The sequence below is a fragment of the Dasypus novemcinctus genome, chromosome X (assembly GCF_030445035.2).
Source record: "Dasypus novemcinctus isolate mDasNov1 chromosome X, mDasNov1.1.hap2, whole genome shotgun sequence".
Taxonomy (NCBI): domain Eukaryota; kingdom Metazoa; phylum Chordata; class Mammalia; order Cingulata; family Dasypodidae; genus Dasypus; species Dasypus novemcinctus.
The window spans coordinates 138,007,125-138,030,674 of NC_080704.1; the positions used below are offsets into that span (position 1 = coordinate 138,007,125).

The window sequence follows — 23,550 nt, forward strand, 5'->3', positions numbered from 1 at the left end:
TGAGAACATAGGTTGGGAAAGATCAAGACTACACATTATCAATATAGCTTAATGACAGGATGGAAATAGAATCAAATTTCACATATTTTGGAGGAACAGAGTTAGTGTGGTTCTCCCTGAATCTCTGAAGCTCCTCAGCATCTTCCTGATTCAATTTTTAAGTGTTTTGAACTTTTATTTGGAGCCTGAGTAATAAAAACTGCCTAAATATTTTCCTAGTACTGTTTCTGTTTTTTGTCTAACTTTAATTTTAGCAAGGTTCACATGTTTTATCAAAAGAATGACTTATGAGAAGTCTCTTGTCAATTTTCTGATGGCACTCTTGCTGAATCTGGATAACATATAAGATTACAAATCCCAACATGACAGCCTTCACACAAGTTCTTATGAAGGCAAAAGTCTAACAACAGAGGCTCAGAACTTTATATATTGAAATGTAAATTCTGTGCCCATAATACATGCAAATAAGAGTTGTAAATATACATTTCAACTCATCTTATTAGTATAGTACCTCAACAATTAACAAGAACTTAAATAGCCAGAGCCTCATTTAATCAGAATAGCACTTTTTCCTTTCATTCCTGGCAGTTGTCATTGATAAAATGAGACACATATTAGGAAAAAAATCCTCCTCCAAGATTTTAGGTTCTCATTAAATACTGAGGTCAATCATCCATGTCTTTTTCATCTGTGGTCTAGTACCAAAAAAGTGGAAGTATTCAATCACAGTAATACACACACACTAAATCTTAAACCAATTCCACATCCAAAACCAACTCTACCAGCTAAGGCAGACTTAAAAAAACAGACTCCTACATTTTAAATAGCTTTTCATTAATGAAATTTAGACTAATTCTTGGTTAATTGCAAAAGTTTATTTAATTTATACTTCAATTGAGTAATTATCTAAACTTGGTTTTTATGGTATAACAAGGACTACAAACTATCCAGACAAAGTATTATATACTAAAACAAGCATGATATTTCTATCAGGCGAGGTGGTGAACATGCAAATGTAAGCCCCTTTCCAATTTCATTTACCAGATGAGTACTAAGTGCTATACATTCAATAAACTCATTTCTTCAATAAATATTCACTGAGCACCTATGATGTGCCAAATACTATTCCAGGTTTTAAAGTAAATTCCAAAATCAGGGTGGAGGGATGATGGCACAGCCAGACCAATTGCATTTTTAAGTCAACGTAATCAAATATATTCCCTGGTTCATTGGCCATATGTACTGGCCTCACCAATCATAATGCAGAATGGAAAGAACACACTGATGCCCTTGGCTGCATGCTACAGTTGGGATGTTTCAGAAATCAGCTATATTGCCATCTGTGCAAGAGGTAATCCTGAGGAAAACCAGGGAGAGATGGATAGCTTGCCAGCCTTGAACATTTGTCAAACATACCTGGACCTTAGACTTTTGCGGTGGGAAGTTACAGGAGAAACAGGAGGCGTAAGTATCCACATATAAATTTTAGATGCTGCTCCATACACCTTCTTTCTGTCTTGCCTCTGCATTATTTTAAATAAGTATGTCTTGCTTTGGGAAAATGAAATTAATGGAGAATAAAAATTAGAGAGCAATCCTATTACAAAGGGATCAACCTTATTGTTCCATTAAATAAAGGGTGATAATCTATATATAATATATGATAAAATGGTGATTAATAAGTATATGACATAAAATATGTATATATATGACATACAATAAAATTCTACATTTCTTATGACCATACCATTTGTCAAAACCACAGAAAATTTTTTCCAATCAGTGAAGGAGATTTTGGACTAGATTTATTGAGTAATTTGAGACAAGTTAGCATTCAGCCTGGTGTACGTCAATGTGATAATTTTTTAAGTGTTTTTAAAACTGTGGACTTGTACCATTAATGAGGAGACATAATTGGACTTCAGTAGTAAAGTCTAGTAAGTGTCTCAGTTGAACCTTGAGACATTAATCTTAATTCAAACCTTTAAATCCTATAAAGGTCTGGGCGTGTCCTTATTAACATGTTTTTTGTTGACTTTGAGCTCATTTCTAAGGGCTTTCTTCCATGACATAAAAGACACTCAAGGTCATTTGCTCAACTAGTTAAGGACTCAAGAGTAATAAAATTAAACCCTTCATGTGTTACAGAAATGATTGGCACTTAAATAGCACTGCATATGGTAAGTTTATACTGACAGGAGAAGAGAATCCTCAGCTTTTGTTATAAAGGATTCAAATGAAAATATTTCCAAGATTCCCGGGGATTCAAGATTTATCTTCTGTCACCTCTAGACCCTGTCAGAATCATAATGAGGAAGAAAAGTGATGAAAATAAATAGAATTCATCTGTATATGAAGCCAGTTCTGCATCACAGATGACTGAAAAAGCATAGTCACAATTTTCTGACAGGACATGTTGGCATAAATCATAATCATGCCTTTGCAGATATTTAAAACTGCTTTTGATTGGTCACATAGTTCTAAAGCTACATTTTGAAATGGCTATCTGAATCTTGTTCAAACCTTTGTAAGAAGAGAATCAGCATGTACTATGGATACAGTCTCAGTCAACCTTATGAACTAAAACCCTTCAAGATGATCCAAAGCTTCTCTGTTATCTATTGAACCAAATCCATGAGCTTTTGCTTCACTTTTTAGGTTTAGCAACTGCTTCCCTCTATATTTCACCAACCTCCTTTTTTCTTCATTCCTTAATAGTCTCTGCTTCAGCCAAGTTACACATTGTGTTTGTCATTCAAATCATCTGAGTTACAATTATTTCTCTGCCTTTGTGTTAACAATATAATATGGACGCTAAAGAGTGAAAAAAAAAAAACCCACAAAGCTTTTTTTCTCAGACTTCACAATAACAGAGCTATATAGACTCTCTGATCTTGTCCTTTCCTGAAATAATTCAAAGGGCACAACCAAATTATGTACCACAAAAAGGAAAGTTGTATTATGTAGATCCTTAAAGGAAAAGACACAATTCCACTGAATAGAAAGTTATTTAAGAAGCGAACAACTGAATCACCACCCATAGTCTGGTGCAGTTTTTAATTTACATTTAGGAAGAAGCATTAAATGGTTAAACACAGCACTAAGAAAAGTGGGTTCACGGACAGACTGTAGAAACAGAATGAGTGTGCAGAGGTAAGAGCTAATTTCAGACTGGAAAGAAAAATAGACTCAGAAGCAGAAAGGCAAAGGAATGGAGTAATAAAGTCCATAGACAAGAGACTAATGGTCAAAGGTAATATCACCTTTGTGCGATATGTGTGTAATTAGTTGTAACTGTATATTTTTCATTAAGAAAATTGTTTAAATCAAATTTAGACCTACAAGACAAATCCTATCATTTGGTAAGGAACTGGTAACTAGGAAGTAAAGATTTTGACTGACTTTGGCTACCTATGCTCCTAGCTACCTGATAAAAAGGAAAAGAGAATTTCACAGAAATGATGACCCTCAAAACCATGCTTGAATATGTGCAACTTCTGCACTGCACCACTGTAAATATCCTTCTTTCATTTCTCCATAAATCTGGGTCTCTTCTTTTTTCCAAAACTGGATTCCAATATATATTTTTGCACACATCAACATAATTTGCAAATAATATTTGAGTGTAGGGGTATGTTGTATAAATACTTGTATAAGGAAATATTGCCTCCACTGTTAAAAACAAAACCCAGATCTAGCACTGGGTGAGAACTTTCTTAGTTGATGATGACAGTAGTAAATGAAGGTGATAAAATGCCAAGGGAAGGTGAAACTCAAAGGGAGAATTTAACGCTTGGCATCCTTTCACCCTCAAACTCTTGTGGCTTCACTTTCTAGTGATAAACCCTGGAGAATCTAAGTTGTATTGAATAGGCGAGGTGAAATTTCCTTAGCAGAAAATCTTAACCCAAGACCCATGGATGAAAAATTACTTCAAAGGTTTCAATACCTCCATGAAACACACAACAAATACTTAACATATGCTCATTTTTTTTCTCTAAAAGAATATTCATAATTTTGTTAAAATTCTCAAAGCATTTAGGAATGCCTCCTATCCCTGCTGTAAAGAACCATTACTCTAGGCATTGGGAGACGTTAAGGGGTTTTTTAATGAATGGTATTATCTGATTTGTGTTTTAGCGTGATCACTGCTAATAATATGGAAAATTATCTGGAGTTCCCCTTTCATTAGAGAAGAAACTTTAACACAAAATATATATCCTACCTATAGATAGGTGCCCCTAAAATATTTCCAACATCAGTTTGGCAATCAAGACAACTTGTAAAGCATTTTACCAAATGAGAATGTATATTTAAAGCCCCTAAGCTCCTAGAAAAAAGGGAATATCACCTGCTGGAACTTTACGTAATAGGGTAATAGAAAGAATATAGGCTTGTTGTGGATTCATATCTCAGCTCTCCTACTTACTTGAGCTTTTTTAAAAAACGTAAATGTTTAATTGTACTTTTTGAAGATACATAGATCACAAAAATGTTAAATTACAAAATAGAGGAGGTTCCCATACACCCCATACCACACACACCCTCCCACATCAGCAACATCTTTCATCACTGTGGCACTTTCATTTCATTTGGTGAATTCATTTTGGAACACTGCTGTACCGCATGGAAATTAGTTTACATTGTAGTTTACACTCTCCCACAATACATTCAGTGAGATATGGCAGGATATATAATGTCCAATATCTGTCCCTCCAGTATCACTTAGGACAAATCCAAGACCCAAAAATGACCCCATATCACATCTCTTCTTCCCTCTCTTTGCCCTCAGTAACTACTTTTGCCACTTTCTTCACATCAGTGCCACAATTTCTTCCATTACTAGACACAATAGTTCTATAGTAGAATACCAGGATTGGCAAGTAAATCAAACTTTCTGAGATTCATCTCAGCTATATATAAAATGGGAGTCATGAAGATGATGTCTTTATCACAGAGTGGTAATAAGGACTAAATAAATACTATATGGGAACCCATCCAACAGAGAATCTGTTACTCAATAAGTGGTCAATAAGTGATAACTGTGGTTATTATTCTCACACCTCCATTTTCAGTTCTGCCTCACCTGAACTCCAGGTATGTATGTCCACCTGCATTTTGGCCTAGTCAATTCCTTCTCTGCTATTCTTCTGAAGTCCTTGACTTAATCCAAACTTTCAGCAGATAACCTAGCTTCTTCCTTACCCAAACTGAATCTTTGAAGGCATGAATTTCTTCAATTCCTGGCTACACCATTTTGAACTTATCTATTCCAACCTCATCCTTACTTCCTTTCTCAGGGAAGAACTGATCATTCCGCTTTCAAAGTCTTTCCTTTGACCTGATATCTTAAACATTCCCCAATGGAACCTTACTCCACTAATTATATTCAATTGCATTCACACTTAAAAAGTTTTAATTTGGCATCTTTCACTAAGTTTATTGAAAATCCTTACTCTGAGGCAGTGGATCCCAATCTTGGATGCACATTAGAATCCCCTGAGGAGAATTTTAAACCACTGATGCCGGGGTCTCACCACTGGAGGTCTTGGCATAATGATTTGTAAAATTTTCTGGGTGATTTTAATATGCCATCAAGGTCAAGAACCTTTGGTCCAACATCATTAGACCTTCTAAATTGTTGGTTTTAATGGTCTTTTGTCAATTTTCATTCCACTTGTTGATTCTACACTGTTTGACAATATTAGTTTCATATTTCTGATGGAAAGTATCCTCCCTTGACTTATGTGATAGCACTTTCTTCTGGTTCTCCTCTGACATCTCAGGACCACTTATTTTCTTTTGCCTAGTATTTTCAATTCAAGTATTTCACAGGTTATCATGCTCACGCTCTTTATTTCTGACTATAGTAGATGTCCTCATCTATGCCCACAGTTTCAAGAACCAACTATTCAAAGACATCTCCAGACACACACAAACACACACACAAATTAACAACATTTCCTTAAACCCAAGATCTGAATTTAGAGCTTACAGCATAGAAGTTATAGCAATGAGCTCTAATATCAGACTGCCAAGGTTCAAATTCCAGTCTATCACTTACTACCTCTGTAATGTTGAGCAAGTTATTTATCATCTCTGTGACTCACTTTCCTTTTCAGTAAAATGGGGATATTATGATCCAAATCTCAGAGTGTTATTATGAGGATTAAACAACATTATCCATCTAAAGTACTTTATTCAGTGTCTGGTGCTTGCTAAGTTTTAGATATTTCTTCCCAATAGAATATGTGGTTCTAGCTGGTAGATTACCATAGTACTTTACATATATCAGTACTATAACAGCAATCATATTGCATCATGATTACCAGTTTACATCTCTACCTGTAGTCTTTGACGGGAATGACTAATTCTTAATCATCTCTGTATCTTCAGAGATTGATGCAGAACTTGGCACGGTAAAGAAAGCGTGAATAAGAAATAGGTTTCATGTACCTTGTCATAACTTGCAATGCTTGCATGGAATACTGGGTTAATAATGATGTGAGGCTGAAGTGGGGCTCAACAGGAAAAAGCCCTATGATTGGTTAAGGATGTCTGCCATGGAACTGGTAGAAGGAGCAGTGTCACAGCTGCCATGAACATTCCATCCCAGTTTTAGATGATATATAAATACATGTTTATTGAATAAATTTTCATGAACAAATATAACTGGTGGAAATACATGAGTCAACTAGAGATGTTGCTAAATAACTTGGTTAATTTTCTTTTAGAGTTTAAGTTCTTTTAGGGCAGTCATTAGAGTTTGTTTTGCTAGAAACTTGTGAGAACTAGAAGCATAACATGCTCACAGAAGAAAATTCATTACATGTGATCAAATACTGTTGATACGTTCATTCTATAGGCCCTGCTAAATTATATTACACCTGTCATCTGTGATCTTTACCACATAAAAAGAGACCATGAGATTAAGAATGAATTCAAGGGAAGCGGACTTGGCCCAGTGGTTAGGGCATCCGTCTACCATATTGGAGGTCCACAGTTCAAACCCTGGGCCTCCTTGACCCATGTGCAACTAGCCCATGTGCAGTGCTGATGTGTGCCAAGAGTGCCGTGCCACACAGGGGTGTCCCCCACATAGGGGAGCCCCACGAGTGAGCCCCATAAGGAGAGCCACCCAGCACGAAAGAAAGTGCAGGCTGCCCAGGAATGGTGCCGCACGCAAGGAGAGCTGACACAAGATGACGCAACCAAAAAAGAAACACAGGTTCCCGTGCCGCTGACAACAACAGAAGCGGACAAAGAAGACACAGCAAATAGACACAGAGAACGGACGACCAGGGTGGGAGGGGGAGGGGAGAGAAATAAATAAAAATTAAATCTTAAAAAAAAAATGAATTCAAAATTTTTATAGAAACTATTATCCAAACTGTCAAGACATTAAAAAAAGCAATGTTTTAAACTACTCCTAAGTGGTTGAAATAAATATTCAGAAAAGAAGCTTTGCAACTTTGGGCTTCTGTCTACTCTTTGAACTCATAAGTTGCCATGTTACTTAAGTAGTTCCTGCTGTGGTATTCAAGTGGCTCATTAACCTGGGACAGGGAGGGGGAAAATAATAGTCAATAGGGTCTATTTATCTCAAGGTAAAGTTTGTTCACTTAGCACAGTACCTGGCACATAATTGATACTAAGTGAATGTCAGAAGCATAAGTGAATACATGGATGGATGGATGATACATAAGCTTTTTCCCCATGTAAACTGATAATGTAAACTGGCAGTTTTACATTTCTTCCACTAGATGGCGATAATGTGAGATATAGCTGTGGGTTGTAATCCTGACGAAACAACTAACCAACCAATTAACCAACAAACCAAACAAACTAAAAGCCTTTTAAGAGAAAGAGAAGCCACGAAACAAGGTCAAGAAGGGAGAGATGAAATGTGTGTGTCAGCTGAAATATTTTGTGAGTCTATGATCATGTGGGATTTTTTTTTTTTAGGTAAATTTTCTAAGGTATTTTTTTCTTTATTTTTTTAATATTACATTCAAAAAATATGAGGTCCCTATATGCCCCCCACCCCCCTCGCCCCACTCCTCCCCCCATAACAACAATCTCCTCTATCATCATGAGCCATTCATTGCATTTGGTGAATACATCTCTGAGCACTGCTGCACCTCACGGTCAATGGTCCGTATCATAGCCCACACTCTCCCACAGTCCACCCAGTGGGCCATGGGAGGACATACAATGTCTAGTAACTGTCCGTGCAGCACCACCCAGGACAACTCCAACCCCTGAAAACGCCCCCACATCTCATCTCTTCCTCCCACTCCCTACCCCCAGCAGCCACCATGGCCTCTTTCTCCACACCAATGCCACATTTTCTTTGATTACTAATCACAATAGTTCATGAATAGAATATCAGGAAGTCCACTCTAATCCATATTCTATTCCTCCATCCTGCAGACCTTAGAATGGTTGTGTCCACTCCACATCTATATCAAGAGGGGGCTTAGATTCCACATGGATGCTGCATGCAATTCTCCTGCTTTCAGTTGCAGGCACTCTGGGCTCCATGGTGTGGTGGTTGACCTTCTTCACCTCCATGTTAGCTGAGTGGGGTAAGTCCAATAAACCAGAGTGTAGGAGTTGCAAGTCTGTTGAGGCTTAGGGTCTGGCTATCACACGGTCAGTCCAGAGATTCAGGTCCCCTGGGTATACATCAAACCCCAGCACCAATTACAGTTCCAGTAAAAGTAAAAGGAGAGACTTGTAGACAAAGATCACATTGAAGTCCAGCTCCATCGCCAAAGCAGGGCAATGATTTGGTTGAATATCCAGTTTCTGCACCACACTGAGTTTTTCACAAGCAAAATCTATTGCTGTCATTTCTATCCTCATCATCTGACCCAACACCTGGTGCATAGCAAGTGCTCAGTAAAAATTTTTTGAGCAATAATCATTTATTGAAAGGAAGTTAGGGAAAGTATCATGGATAACAAACTCCCTTCACCCCAAAATTCCCTTTGTTCACACTGCACAGAGACAAAATCTGAGGCTGGCTTGCTCTTCATACTGACTCAGGACAAAACTGCGTATATGTTTAGAACAAACTGAGACCTGAAACGCATTCTTATTTACATTCACAACACATTAGATTAACCGCTCTACATCGCAATCCCACAAACCACAACTCACAACTGTAAATTCATCTTTTGTAGGGACAAACTTACAGAGAAAATTTTTTATGGGAAATACACCTTTATTAGAGCATAATGAGACCAAAATTTCCTATAAGAAAAATATTTTTCAATTACCAATTAAAAGGAAGTTATCACCTATACAAAGGGGTATTAATGAAGGTGCAGCAAAGGCTCCATGGAGAGGATGCTTTATGTTCGGCCTTAAAAGATGGTTGGATATGGATGAAGGGAGATAACAAGAAAGGAAACAATCCCTTTAGGGAATTCTGATGCACATTCAAATTTGAAGGTCACTGCTCTGAAAATATCATTTACTCAACTGGCTTCTGTCATCATGTCTATTTAGCTTACTTCCAAACATCTGTCTTTAGCTCTAATCTCTTTCCTGAATCTTGTCCGAAATTTTCAGTTATCTGCTGGACATTTGCAAATGAATAACACACTGACAATGCTAAATCAGTATATCTAAAGTGGGAGCAATCTTCTAACCACCCGAGATTCCACTCCAATTCTTTACATCATTGACATCTGTTGTTGTGCTCCCATTCTTTCAGTCATCCAGATATACATTCCCTTTCTAATCAGTTGCCCCTTCCATCATCAGATTTGACCTCTACATCTCTGAAATCTATCTTCTTCCCATTTGCATTAGCACTACTCTCATTATGTATCTTACTCAGACTTTTTTTTTCCTAATTGGTATTCCTGGATCTGACCTCATCCCTTTCTCCAATTCACAAAGTTTCTCCATTCTGTTGATCAATTTGTTGACCCTTGTTTGTTGGTCTCCACTCAATGTCCTAAAACTCTTTTAGCAGTCAAATATTTATTTGAGACTTTGGTCCTATATAGGAAGTGGCTTGAAAAGCACTTAGCCGTTTACTTTTCATCTTACTATAAATTATTTATCCTTCAGTTTGTAAATGACTATTTGTAGGATTAGACAAATTTTAAATGCTCTGATAAGAGGATTGGCACAGACAAATGCACACTTAATCTGTAAAAAGTGCCTGTAACCTACAACCTCAGCTGGGTTACCCTATGAAAGAGATTCATGGAAAATTTGTAAGCAGTGCAAATAACCAACCAGTTTACATCAGCAAATTTGTTTCTGAAACATAGGTTTATGCACATAAGCATTCCCTAATGAGAAATGTGGTAGTTATAAACATCCAAAAACAATATACCTTGAGTAGATTTCTCTAATTCTTTCCTCTTCCTACTCTGGCTATTGCAATTCCTCCTCAGCTCCTGGTTATACTCATGCAGAGTTTCTTGGGAGTTGTACAACTGTCTTGGTTTTCTTCCATCTTCACTCTCATCAGAAGAACTGGTATAAGCTAGATCCATTTCATGCTTGACTTTTGACAGAGGCTGGTAGGGTTTGCAGTCTGGTTGCTCCATCTCTGGTTAAGCAAGTTCAATTTCATGAAAAAAAGGAAGAGGAACTCCTTCAGCAGTCCTGAAAGAAAGGGGAAAAACAAAAGCCTTCTCAGATTTGGTCTGTCACAGCGAAATGTGTCTGACAGATTCACAATTGGTCCTGATATTACTACTAAAAGAGTGGAGCAAAAAAACAAAACAAAAACAAAAAACTAGATGATATGAAGTTAGATGGAGGAAATAATAATACACTGTGCTACATGCATATATTGTCAAGCATTTGTGATTAGGCTGGAGGTTGCTGCATTAAAGAAAACTCAAGGTAAAGAGAGATTCTTCAAAAATATTTCAACTGGAATGCAAATAAAGGACAAAGTTGCTCTACGGTGGACCTTTATTTTTAAGGTTAAAGTCAGTGGATAAATTAAAAAATACCAAATTGTATGTGGCCACAGTATAAATATCAACCCAGCACAACCTGTTTCTGAAATGAAAACTGGTAAGAGAACTAGTTCATTAAAAAAAAATACCTTAATTCTAGTTTAGTATCATATCTAAGACAGAGGCTATGAGGTAGGAAAGGATGCTGGGTAAGAGATGCAACTATCAGAGGTCATGAAATAAAGTGTCCTTGAGGAGGAATAAGCTCTTTGGTTCATATTATGGCTTTTGAGCCTCAGGCCTGCAGAGCATTTTTAATGAGTTAGGTGGTGGTAATTTTTTGTTCTTCATAGAGAGAATGCAAACAGCACTTTTGTTGAGAATGCTGGTCTAGGAACAGGAGGATCTAAATTGGGTTAAGAAATTTACAAAAATGATGGGATGGGGGGTGGGGAGTGGGGTATATGGAAACCTCTAATGTTTTGTATGTTTTTTAATGTAACATTCTTTGTGATATATTAATTTTAATAAAAAGTGTAAAAAATAAAATAAACTCAGTTTAGAAATAGGAATTTAAAACTTCATAATAAAATAATGTAAGAACCCCTTTTCCCAACAAAATGCTAAGCTTGGAGCCACTGGGGCTCTTAGGACCAGTAGAGACAAATCTGCCCTACTTAGCACAGAGAGGTTTGAGAACAAACATATTCAGAGATGTCAAAGTCCTCAGTAGAGTTAAAAGCTCTGTAAAATGTTATTACTTGTATTATTGCCATCATTTCATCATCACCATTTTCATTCACTGCTTTGGCTTCGCAACTTGATTCTTTCAGGCAACGTTAAAAAACTTATCTTGAAGCTAAATATATTTATTACTTTATTTTGCAGTGAAATCAACTTCTTTATTTTTATTCACCTCTTAAATATTTGTATCGTCTAAGAAATCTACAGATATCTATTTGACGCCTTTTCCATTAAGTGCAGTATTTCAATTTTTGGGATCTTTACTGTATTTATGGCAAGTATATAGAATAAGTCACTCAATAAAGGTTTATGGATTGAATGACAAGTAATCAATGGTACATCCTGTTTTGTGGTATGAATGGAGTTTCACATGTCCAAGCCCTTTCTCCCTAACCTGATATTAGGAATATTAGGATCTGAGTATTATGTGTCTTTATATCCCTCATACCACTTAGCATTACTCTAATCACATATAGTAGAAATGATTTTAACTCCTGAACGTACAAATTCCATAATGATCTAGCTTGGTTTGTACTAATATCAGAGATTAGCAAACTTAACGAGAAAGCAGATAAAGTATTATAAATAAGTTTATATTGATATTTCAACAACAATCTAATCACATCCCAATTCATGGTTTCAAATACTGTCTATATATTCATAATTCTCCAATTTGTACTTCCAGCCTGTGTCTCACTCTTGAGCCACAGACTTCCATATCCAACTGCCTACTCAATCAACTCAGACCTGCAGAATATCTCAGGCTACATGTAATATTAGGTGTCAATAATGCTTTTTGACCTTAAATAAAAGGGGGAAATGGAAAGGACAAATGAGTTTATATGGCTATGAGTCTCCAAAAAGAGTCGGGAGGTCATCAGAGGGGTCGCTCTTATGCATGCCTCAGCAAGGTCCCAGAGACAACCAAAGTAGATACAAGCCTTCTTCTTCTGAGGGCTACAGAGACCCACAGGTTCTGTGGGCATGACGGATGGTGTTCAGTGCCATGTCAATTGGCCCTACTTTGGAGTTTGTGTTCCTGAGTGTGATGGAGTTGAACTCAGGTGTGATCTTTGTTCACAAGCCTCTCCTGTTACTTTTACCAGACCTGTAGCTGGCGCTGGGGTTTGGTATATGCTCAGGGGACCTAAATCTCTGGACTGTCCATGTGGTATCCAGACCCTGAGCCCCAACAGACCTACAACTCCTACCCTCTGGTTTAATGAACTTACTCTAGCCAACTAACAGGGAGATGAAGAAGGTCAACCCCCGCACCAGGGAGCCAAGAGTGCCTACAACTGCAAGCAGGAGAATTGCATCCATCATCCATCATCCATGTGGAATCTAAGCCCCCTCTTAATATAGAGGTAGAGTGAACATAACCATCCCAGGGTCCACAGGAGGGAGAAATAGAGTATGGATAAGAGTGGACTTATTGATATTCTATTATTGTGATTAGTAATGGAAGAAAACGTAGCATTAATGTGGAGAAAGTGGCCATGGTAGCAGCTGAGGGTAGGGAGAGGGAAGAAGAGATATGATGTGCAGGCATTTTCAGGACTTGGAGCTGTCCTGGGTGGTACTGCAGGGACAGTTGCTGGACATTGTAGGTCCCGCCATGGCCCACTGGGTGGACTGGGGGAGAGTGTAAACTACAATGTAAACCACTATCTATGTGGTGCCGCAGTGCTCCAAAATGTATTCACCAAAAGCAATGAATGTGCCACGATGATGAAAGAGGTTGTTGATGTGAGAGGAGTGGGGTGAGGGGAGTTGGGGCTATATGGGGACCTCATATTTTTTGAATGTAACATTAAAAATAAATAAATAATTTTTAAAAAAAAATTTAAAAAGGAAAAAAAAATCTCTCTATTTGGATGTCTAAAAGGCATCTCAAATATAATATATTCAAAATTGAGTTCCTAAATCCCACCCCTGCCCAAACCTGCCCTTCTTACAGTGTTTTCCATCTCAGTAAATGGCAACTCTATTCTTCTGTCTGCTTGAGCCAAACAACCTGAAGTGATTCCTGACTCCCATCTTTCACTTTGTGTATACAATCCATTTATAAATCTTACGGTGGTGCCTTTGAATTCAACCACATCTCTCCACTTCACTACTACATTGATTAAAACCATCTCAGTCTATCACCTGGATTATTGTGATAACCTTCTAACTGGTCTCCCTGTTTAGAACATTGCCCCCTATAAGCACATTCCCTACACTGCAATTATATATAAAGTTTAAAAATGTAAGTCATGTTGTATCACTCCTTTGCTCTAAAACAACAATGGCTCCCTATTTTACTCAGAATAATAGTCAAAATCCTAACAGTGGTCTGCAGGGCCTCATATGTCTCTCTATCTCTCCCTACCCATCCCATTCTAAAATCATCCCCTAATATTTTCCCTAGCTCATGTACTTTAGCCACATTAAGCCTTCTTGCTGTTTCTGAACAAACCAGGCATGTTCCCACCTCAGGGCCTTTGCAACCTCCCCTCAGAAACCACCCAAAATTGCACCACTCATCCTTCTTACTTTCATAGCACTTATCACGAAATGACACATTATATATTTTATGTATGTGTTTATTGACTGCCATCTGTTTCTCTTTACTAAAATATATACTCCACAAAAGGCAGTGATTTTCATTTGTTTTATTCATCACTATATCCCCTAGAATAAACATAGTGTCTGGCACATAATACAGATGTGATCAATATAATCAAAGGGTATCACACCCAGAAGAATATATTAGTTTACAAACATTATCTTCCTCTTTTGGGGATTTACAAAAATAATCTTAAACTATCACACTCCACCATCTGAATCCCCAAAAGATATTACAATATTCCTAAGTATTTGAAATCAAGACTCTAAATGTTCATGCGCCATTTGCAGAACTGGCTAAACTTGGAATTTGTCGGTCAGGATTGAAAATGCAGTTGTCCAGGAAAGACTTGTGGAAAGTCTTACTGTCTGATGGCTTGGACCCTTGTTTCCTATATGCTAAACCAACAAGCTTTTTGTGACATCTGTATGAACAAAACCACTGTCAGTCTCGACTCAAAGAGACAGGGAGGGGAGAGATGGAAGGGAAAACAGTTTTAATCAGAAAACCATGGAAGCTGAGGTCTGGGATTAACACATCTCTTTGGGCCAAGAGAACGACCCCACCCATGTGTACAGAGAGGGTGAGCATGCCCCAGCATTTTAAGAGGGAGGATGTTACACCCTGTTGTTTAAGGAGAGTTTCGTTGATTCAGGGTACAGAGAGGGTGGATCACATTCCCCACTGCTCTGAGGTGGTGGGCCTGTTCCTCATTATATTAGGGGAGGCCAGGTCGCCACCTTACTATTCTGCAGAGGTTGGACCTGTATGCCAGAAATTAGGGAGAATATTGCTGCCACCTCACTGTATTAAAAGGGTTGAGATTGTATCCCCAGTGAATGGGGAAATTGTGGTCATTGCCCCAATGTTTTTGGAGGGTAACGTCTGGAGCTCGGTTGCTACCCAGATGCTTGATGGGGGTGGAACCAAGAAAATGGCCATTGGGCAAGCCTGTGGAAAAGGTAGGCCCAAATGAAGCCCTGAAGAGAAGAAACCATTATCTTAAGAATGAGGCTCACTCAACAGACTCCAGCACCTACAATCTGATTTATTGGACTTACCACACTCAGCTAAGATGGAGGTGAAGAAGGACAACCACCACACCATGGAGCCTAGAGTGATTACAACTGAAAATGGGAGGATTGCATCCAGCATCCAGGTGGAATCTGAGCCTCCTCTTGACATAAAGGTGCAATGGACACAACCAATCCAGTGTCCACATAGAAGAGGTGGCATTGGATTGGGAAAAGTGGACATAATGGACAAAGGGTATGGGGAAAGGCAGGAAGAGATGAGAGGTGGAGGCGTCTTCGGGACATGGAGCTGCCCTGGATGGTGCTTCACCGGACATTGTAAATCCTCACAGGGCCTACATGATGGAATAGAGGAGAGTATGGGCCATGATGTGAACCAATGTATATGAGGTGCAGAGGTGCCCAAAGATGTACTTACCAAATCCAATGGATGTGTCATGATGATGGGAACGAGTGTTGTTGGGGGGGGGGAGAGGGGGGGTGGGGGGGTGGGGTTGAATGGGACCTCACATATATATTTTTAATGTAATATTATTACAAAGTCAATAAAAAATAAAAAAATAAAAAATAAAAAAAAAAAAAAAAGAATGAGGCTCAGACTTTGAAATCTAATGGAATATGCCCTGCAGGTTTTTAGAACTGTTGGAGATGTGTGAGACATGTTTCCCTCCCAAATTCTCCTTGTGGTAATGAAAATATTTATAGGGAAACGGACTTTGGCCCAGTGGTTAGGGCGTCCGTCTACCATATGGGAGGTCCGCGGTTCAAACCCCGGGCCTCCTTGACCCGTGTGGAGCTGGCCATGCGCAGTGCTGATGCGCGCAAGGAGTGCCGTGCCACGCAAGGGTGTCCCCCGCGTGGGGGAGCCCCACGCGCAAGGAGTGCGCCCGTGAGGAAAGCCGCCCAGCGTGAAAAGAAAGAGCAGCCTGCCCAGGAATGGCGCCGCCCACACTTCCCGTGCCGCTGACGACAACAGAAGCGGACAAAGAAACAAGACGCAGCAAATAGACACCAAGAACGGACAACCAGGGGAGGGGGGGAAATTAAATAAATAAATAAATCTTTAAAAAAAAAAAAAGAAAATATTTATAATATGTCTATGCCTTATTTGTATATTGGAAGCAGATAAGTTGTTTTGTACGTTTTTCAGGGCTACAGTCGGAGGGGACTTTGCCCTAAGACAAACTGTATTTCAATAAATGGTTGTGACATAATTTTGGGCTTAGCATTGCTACCGAAGGTTTTAAGTTTTTCTGGAATACTCTAATATCTTTTTGGGATTCAGCAGTTGGAGTGTGAAAGTTTCAGATTATTTCTGTGAATCCCAAAATGAGAAAGATTATTTTTGTAAACTAATCTATTTTTTGGGATGTGGTACCCTTTTATCATATTTGATTCAGTTGAGGGGCACCTGATTAAATCACCTGTTAAGATTAGGGCTTTGATTCAACCACATCTGTAAGGCATGACTCAGGTTGAGTGTCACTTCCCCTTGGTGGGCTGATATAAATGGATATTCACTCAAGAAGACACACAGAGCAGAGAACTTTTGATCCTGCCATGTGACAGAAAGAAGTCTCAAATAGCTGAAGCCCTGGGGGAGAGATAGACCATTTGCCAGATAGCTTACAGCTGACCTTGGTTAGAGAAATTGAGAGTGATATAGGAAGCCCAAAGGGGAAGGTTGAAACAGGGCCGAGATTGCCTGCCATCTTGCTTCAACATGTGGCAGTGGACTTTGGTGATAAAGTACCTCTTATGGTACCTTGATTTGGACTTTCCACAGCATTGTAACTGTAAACTTTTACCCCAAATAAATATCTTTTATAAAAGCCAACATATTTCTGGTACATTGCCTCAGCACCTCTTTGGCAGATTGATACAGGAACCTAGTTATTCTCTTTTCCTTCAGTGTGTTTATTTACAACATGGAAAGCCCTGAGAGAGTGAGAGCAAGAGCGAGAGAGAGAGTAAGAGCAAGAGATCCCTATAGCTATTTTGAATCATTTTGGAAGTTCTAATCACAGCTATTCGCAGCTATGAATCAGCTGGGAATATCATAAGTGTTCGAGGTTATTGACTATCCTTGGCAGCAATCTTCCTTTAAGCCACAAAACTCATTTAAACCCAAAGAAGAAATCCTTCCCTGTTCCCTCACCACTACCTACACCTTCTTGTCTTTAAAGTTTTCTCAATGGACCCAGGTGGTGAGAGGACAGATTGCTTTAAGCATGTGATATGGAGATGCACACAACTATGTGTGCCTAGGGCTGTTAAGGTGTGTAACTATGATATTGCCAAAACCTTGAGGGGCAAAGCTTGGATTCACCTGCAAATAGTTCACTTTTCATTAAGAAAAAGATTAATATTTTAAATTGAGCGAAGTTTGAAAACACAATAACTCTTTTAAAAAATGCTGTTCCAAATAGTTTATGGTAAAGGATAGGCTCATAATTGCTTAATTGACTTTTTCATTCATGCCAAACATGGCATTCTGGAGATCTAATGTCAAGTAAATTTTACTTAGACCTGATGATGATACTGTTGAGGCACAATAAAACTAAATATTTGTATAAAATTCATATCAAAACAATTTTATTTCTCCTTTATTTTGGTAATGATAAATTTTTAAAATGACAGTGTGTAGGTAAAACTCATGCTGCTTTCAAACAGTGAAAAACAAAGAAGTCAATTATTTTGGCTACTGCAGAAGATCCATCCAGAGAGATCACACTGTATAAATTCAAATGTTACTACCTGTTGTTTGCCCTTGTGTTCTCTACTCTCTACTCTTCCTAACAAGATAAACTCCAAGTGATTTTACAGGAGATTCAAAGAGGTTTAGGTTTATTTCTTTAGTCACTATAAGGTGAGGGAGAAACAGCTATGGCATGGGGAAATCAATGGCCTTGGAGTGGCAGAACTACCACAATAACAACAGCAGCAGAAGGAACAGTTAACTCATATGAGTTATCAGGTTTCAGGTAGGGCTGTAAGTACTTTTCATTTGTTAACTCCTTTAATTCTTATAATATCCTATGAAGTAGGTATCATTTCTATCTCCATTTTACAGATAAAGAAACTGAAGAACAGAGAGATTAAGTATCTTATCCAAGATTACACAGTTAGTAAACTGCAAATCTGAGATCTGAATTCATATAATCTGAATCCAGAGTCCATACTTTTAACTACAACTCCACACTGCCTTCAGAACACTTGGCAGAGTGACCTTAGGTATATCATCCCTTTCTGAGGGCCTTTGGTTTCTCTAAATGTAAAATAAAGGAGGCTGAATTTTCTAAAAGAGCTCTTTCAACTCTAAGATTCCAAGATTGTACATGAAATGGAAGCAAAGGTTAGTTTGGTTTGCCAAAGAAACAGTACGTATATACAAAGCCATGCTTGCATTCTTTCTCATTCCCCCTTCCCATCCCTTCTTTTCCTTCATGTCCTCATCCCCAGCTCTCTTACACACACTCCAATCAGTCACAGGGTAGGTTAACTAAAACATTGCTTTTTAATGTGTGGGTCTGTGTATCAGTAAATTTGGGATAAACGTCCCTTCCTCTTCCTTTATCTTGTTCTTTCCATTTCTCTTTCATTCTCACATGTATGACCCTCCCAAATATGGTTCTGGCTTCCCCTCAACACAGATAGGCCTGCTCTACTCATCGCAGCTCGTGAAGTTTGAGGCCTTCACAGAAAACCTCACTCTACTCCAGAAAAACAAATTAAAGGGCACATAGGACATTGGCCAAAGAGAGCAGACCTTCACAGAATGGATAAAGGAAATGAGGCCATGCAGTGCCTGGGGAATAGCTAGCAAAAGGAGGATAATACTTTTTGGAATTATTATAGTCATTTTTCCACAATAAGCACCTATTACATTAACACATACTGACTGCTTCAGAAAATATGCGTCTGAGGAAATCTTTAAAAGGAATGTAAATTCTTAGCTGGTTCTTCTCTTACCTTTCATCTTGAGGAAACACTTAAGTAGTGAATAGTTATGGAAAAAAATAAAAATTACAAAAGTAACATAATTATTTTTTACAAAATTGAGGGGGAAATACCCCCCATAATCTTATCAGTCTGTAAGAGTGATTACTGTCATCTTAGTCCAGTTCCTTCCAATCATATTATACATACATATTTTTATATGTTACTTCCTTCACTCTTCTAGACACTTTTTGCATATTTCTGCACATCTTCCATAGCCATCATTTATAATGGCTATAGAGTGAATGTATTTTTATTTACATACACATTCCCCTATTTTTGAATATTTATACCCCACCCCCATTTATGAGTATTATAACTGAAGCCATATATTTAAGATCATGAACATCTCCAAAATTTTCTTTTTATTATTTCCGTAGAGTAGATTCAAAGAAATTGAATTAATGAGCTAAAAGTTTTGAAGCTTTTGTGGTTTTGGGTGATTGTAGTGATTTTCACTGCCTTTAAGTGTAAGAACTCTCTGCCTTTAAGTGTAAGAACTCTCCTCTGTTTCACTGTACCCCTACCAACTTTAAGTAGTATTTTTAATGTCCATTTAAAATAAGTAAAATAATAGTACCTTATTTTAATGTGCATTTCCTTGATTATTAGGGAGGCTGAATATTTTTCTGCATATTTTATGACTTCTATTTCCTTTCTTGTGAACTATTTATGGCTTTTATACATTTATTTACTGGAGACTTTAGTGAGTTTTTTTTTTTTATTAAATTCAATTGGTTCAATACAACAAGTAAGTTAACCCTTTATATGTAATATTTGCTTAAACTATCTTATTCTGTTTTTATTTTGATTGTTTTTATCAACATTATACTAAGAAAAAACCATGCTCACTGACTTTGTCATAAACAAAATGATTTAGAAAAAGTATGAAAAAATGCAAAATCAAGAGTTTTTCTGAAAATAATTTGGTAATATCCAAGTTTTCAGCAGCTATGTGATTGACTTCATTTAGTTATACTTAAAATGAACTGTAGTTTGACTGAATTCAAATATTTTTTAAAAACCCGTCTATTTGTGTGTGAAAAGAGCCTAGTTACCCAAATAAAGCCTAAAGCAGTAGTTTGATTTTTTTCATGGAACTGACCAGTTATCTTCATGTATCATAGATAAAACGATAACATTTTAGTGAATAAAAGGAGAAATAATCATCTTTCAGTAGACTTGCTGAGAATTTTACATACTAAATATGGGGCATATTATCCTGGAAACAATGGCTTTCAAAGTAGACTGTTTTTGGGGTACATAAATACTCTACTATATCAAAAATATAACACTTAAGAGTTGAAATAAAGTTCTGTTTATAGCATTGGTTTACATGTGTTTTTTTAAGCTAATTGTTCTATTAGCATTTTAAAAATCTTAAGATATAAGGAGGAAAGGTCCCTCCTGGAAAAATATTTCTCTTAAAAGGACTTGACTCAGTAGTGACAACAGCTACAGGTGGTGTCCTCATGGTACTTCAGCAGGGTTCTTAAGACCATTTTAAAAAAAAATTAAGACACTTAATTCTACAAATAGTAAAGCTTAATTAATCTCATATCTATTTATGTAGATTCTCTGTTTTCTTGCCTGCTTGTGTCTTTATTTTCTCTCATGAGACAAATGGAGACGGAAAAGAATCAGTGAATAGACAAGTTGGTAGTGTCACCAGACTCCACAAAGAAACTCTAACCCAGAAAATATTTTTAAAAGAAAAATCAATATTCAAAATTCTATACCAATAATTTTGAACATTTACTCTCATTTAATATTATCCATTGTTACTTAGGGAATCTTGACTCCAAAGCTCCCTCACACACACTGCACACACAGGAATTTGGATCAAGTTCTTTCAGATTGGCATTATCATGTATTGTGACTTTTGAAGATTTCCCGAGAATTTCACAATACTCCATTAGATAAATGGCAAAAGCCTAGTGCATCCTAAAATGAGGACTTAGAATCTCTAGTTAAAATTCCAATTCATTGAGGAAAGATTTTTAAAAACTGTGTAAATACCTAGTACATTTCTATCCCTTAGCAATTTTCAAATAATAATATGCCTCTGAGCTGCAATGATAGCCATCTCCATCACACTAACTCTTTTGGAACGCCAACAAACTCCCTAAGGTAATTTCAATTTTCTTCAATTTATCTTTCTCTTAATACATTTCAATATCCTTTGTGTTGGAAAATTAAAGGTAACTCAATGTAGAAAAGCATTTTATCTACTTAGGGAAGAACAAGAGCTGCTTATTTCTGCAAGTAAACAATAATATTCAGTTCAGTTTTCTTACAAAGATACCCATTGTGGCTTTGTAAGTTTTGTAGTAATTTTAGCATTAAGATACTTATTTAAAGTGTAGTATCAAATTTAATACAGTATCTTGAAAAGAAATAGGCTTTAAATGTGGCTGTACAACCAGAAGTATCACATTCTTCCATAGTTTGCAAATGGCAAGTATTAACCATATCTCTTTAATGCTGTCCATCTTCTGAATTATTCAGCCAAATATACACTTTATCAGTAACCCTCTCAAGTTTCATGTATAACAACTGGAAGAAGAGGCATTTTCACTGCTTACTACTTGAAATTCATTTTCAAGTATGCTAAACATTAGACTGAAAAGGAGCTAATCCAATGAACACAGCATATGCTACAAAGATATAAATCCTTTAGTGATTTAATTGAAGAGTTAGATACAGAGTTAATAGTGATTGTTGAAAATTGCACCAAGTATTCTGCTATTTTAGGGAAATGGTAACTAAGTGTAAGGTGACAGGCTATATTAGAAAGAGTCCCATATGAGAGTCCTAAACTGAAGGTTTTAGATTCAGCTTTATGACAAAGTAGTGTATCTCTATATTCTTATCTATAAAGTGGAGAAAATACCTAATATTAATCCTATGAACCTCACAGGACTGGCATGGTTAGCACATGAAAATAATATTATAACATTTTAATAAATAAGTGATGGAAGAAAGTCCCAAGTATATGTTGAGGCTGTTTGCCTGATTAAATGATGATACTAATTATTTTGTAATCATTATGGTTTTTATCAGAAGGCAAAGGACTATAAAGACCTAGACACTTAAGCAATTTATATACATGATTACATTTCATCCTTAGAAATTTCATAATGAGATAGGTTTCCCTTATTTTAGAGATGAGGAAATAGAGGCACATTGAAGTAAAGTAATTGCAATAAGATCATGCAGTTATGGGGGTAGAGTCCAAATTGAAGAGGTCTAGCTCCAGAGCCTGTGCTCTTAACCTTTTTGTTATATGAGATGCACAGAGTCTGTAGATTCAAAGGAAGCTGTTGGAAGCAGCGTGGGAAACACATACAAATGTTAAGTTGCAGCTCAGAAGGACCAAATACCCTCTAGAATCTAAAGAATGTCTAAAAGGTATTCTGCCTTGCTTATGAGAGAAAGAAAATAATAAGCTTTTTAGACAGAGATATAGAAGACCCATGAAAGGGAATATAGATCTGAATATAGATCTGAAGGGTACTAAGATGTTATGAGTGAAACCAGAAGAACTATAAAACATGGCCGCTCTGCAAGGTTTTCGAGTATCAACCTCCAATCCAAGTTCCCTTACATTCCCCATTTTGCACTATTAGATACCCCAGGTGAAATAGGGCTAGAATTGACTTTGGATTGTTGGGTCAATGTGTAATCAGTTTGACATATATCTATGCACCATTCCAGGCCAAAAACAGGAAATTTACTAGACTTCTTCTGAACCCTTACCAACAAATACTCAGTAAGAACATAGCACAAACTGAATTGTAATTTTAACCTTTGTTATTCCCTCTTCTAACATCTAAATTTTCACATTCACCAACAGGGAGTAATACAATGTAATGATAAATGGAATGCTACTACAGAGAGTAGGGTTGGTAATATGTAGCAGAAAAGGCACAGAACTTGAATCAACTGGTGTGGGGTGTTATTGATGGGGGGCACATGGTTGGGAGGGAGTGTTCCAGGGCATGTATACAGAATACATAAAAATGTTTGGATATTTTCATAGTAGGTACAGTTAAAAATGACAACTGAGGGAGTGCTCAGTTCCTAGCCAGTGGTGCTCCATCACATTCCCCAATGGAAAAGCAAAAATCCCCCAAGTACAATGGCAAAGGCCAATAAAGGATGGTCCAATAATGAACCCTTGATATGGGTGACTATGCTTATGAGCCTGTGCACCTGAAATATGAAC

At 37.3% G+C, this 23,550-nt stretch overlaps 1 protein-coding gene across 1 annotated transcript in view; it reads right to left on the minus strand.

Moving 5' to 3' along the window:
* The window catches only part of TENM1 (teneurin transmembrane protein 1), a 1,381,582-nt gene that overhangs the window by 920,939 nt on the left and 437,093 nt on the right, over positions 1–23,550 (minus strand). The window contains exon 3 of the mRNA XM_058291548.2: positions 10,358–10,632. Coding sequence (XP_058147531.1) covers positions 10,358–10,574 — 217 coding nt within the window. The 5' untranslated portion in view covers positions 10,575–10,632. The remainder of the gene's footprint in view (positions 1–10,357; positions 10,633–23,550) is intronic.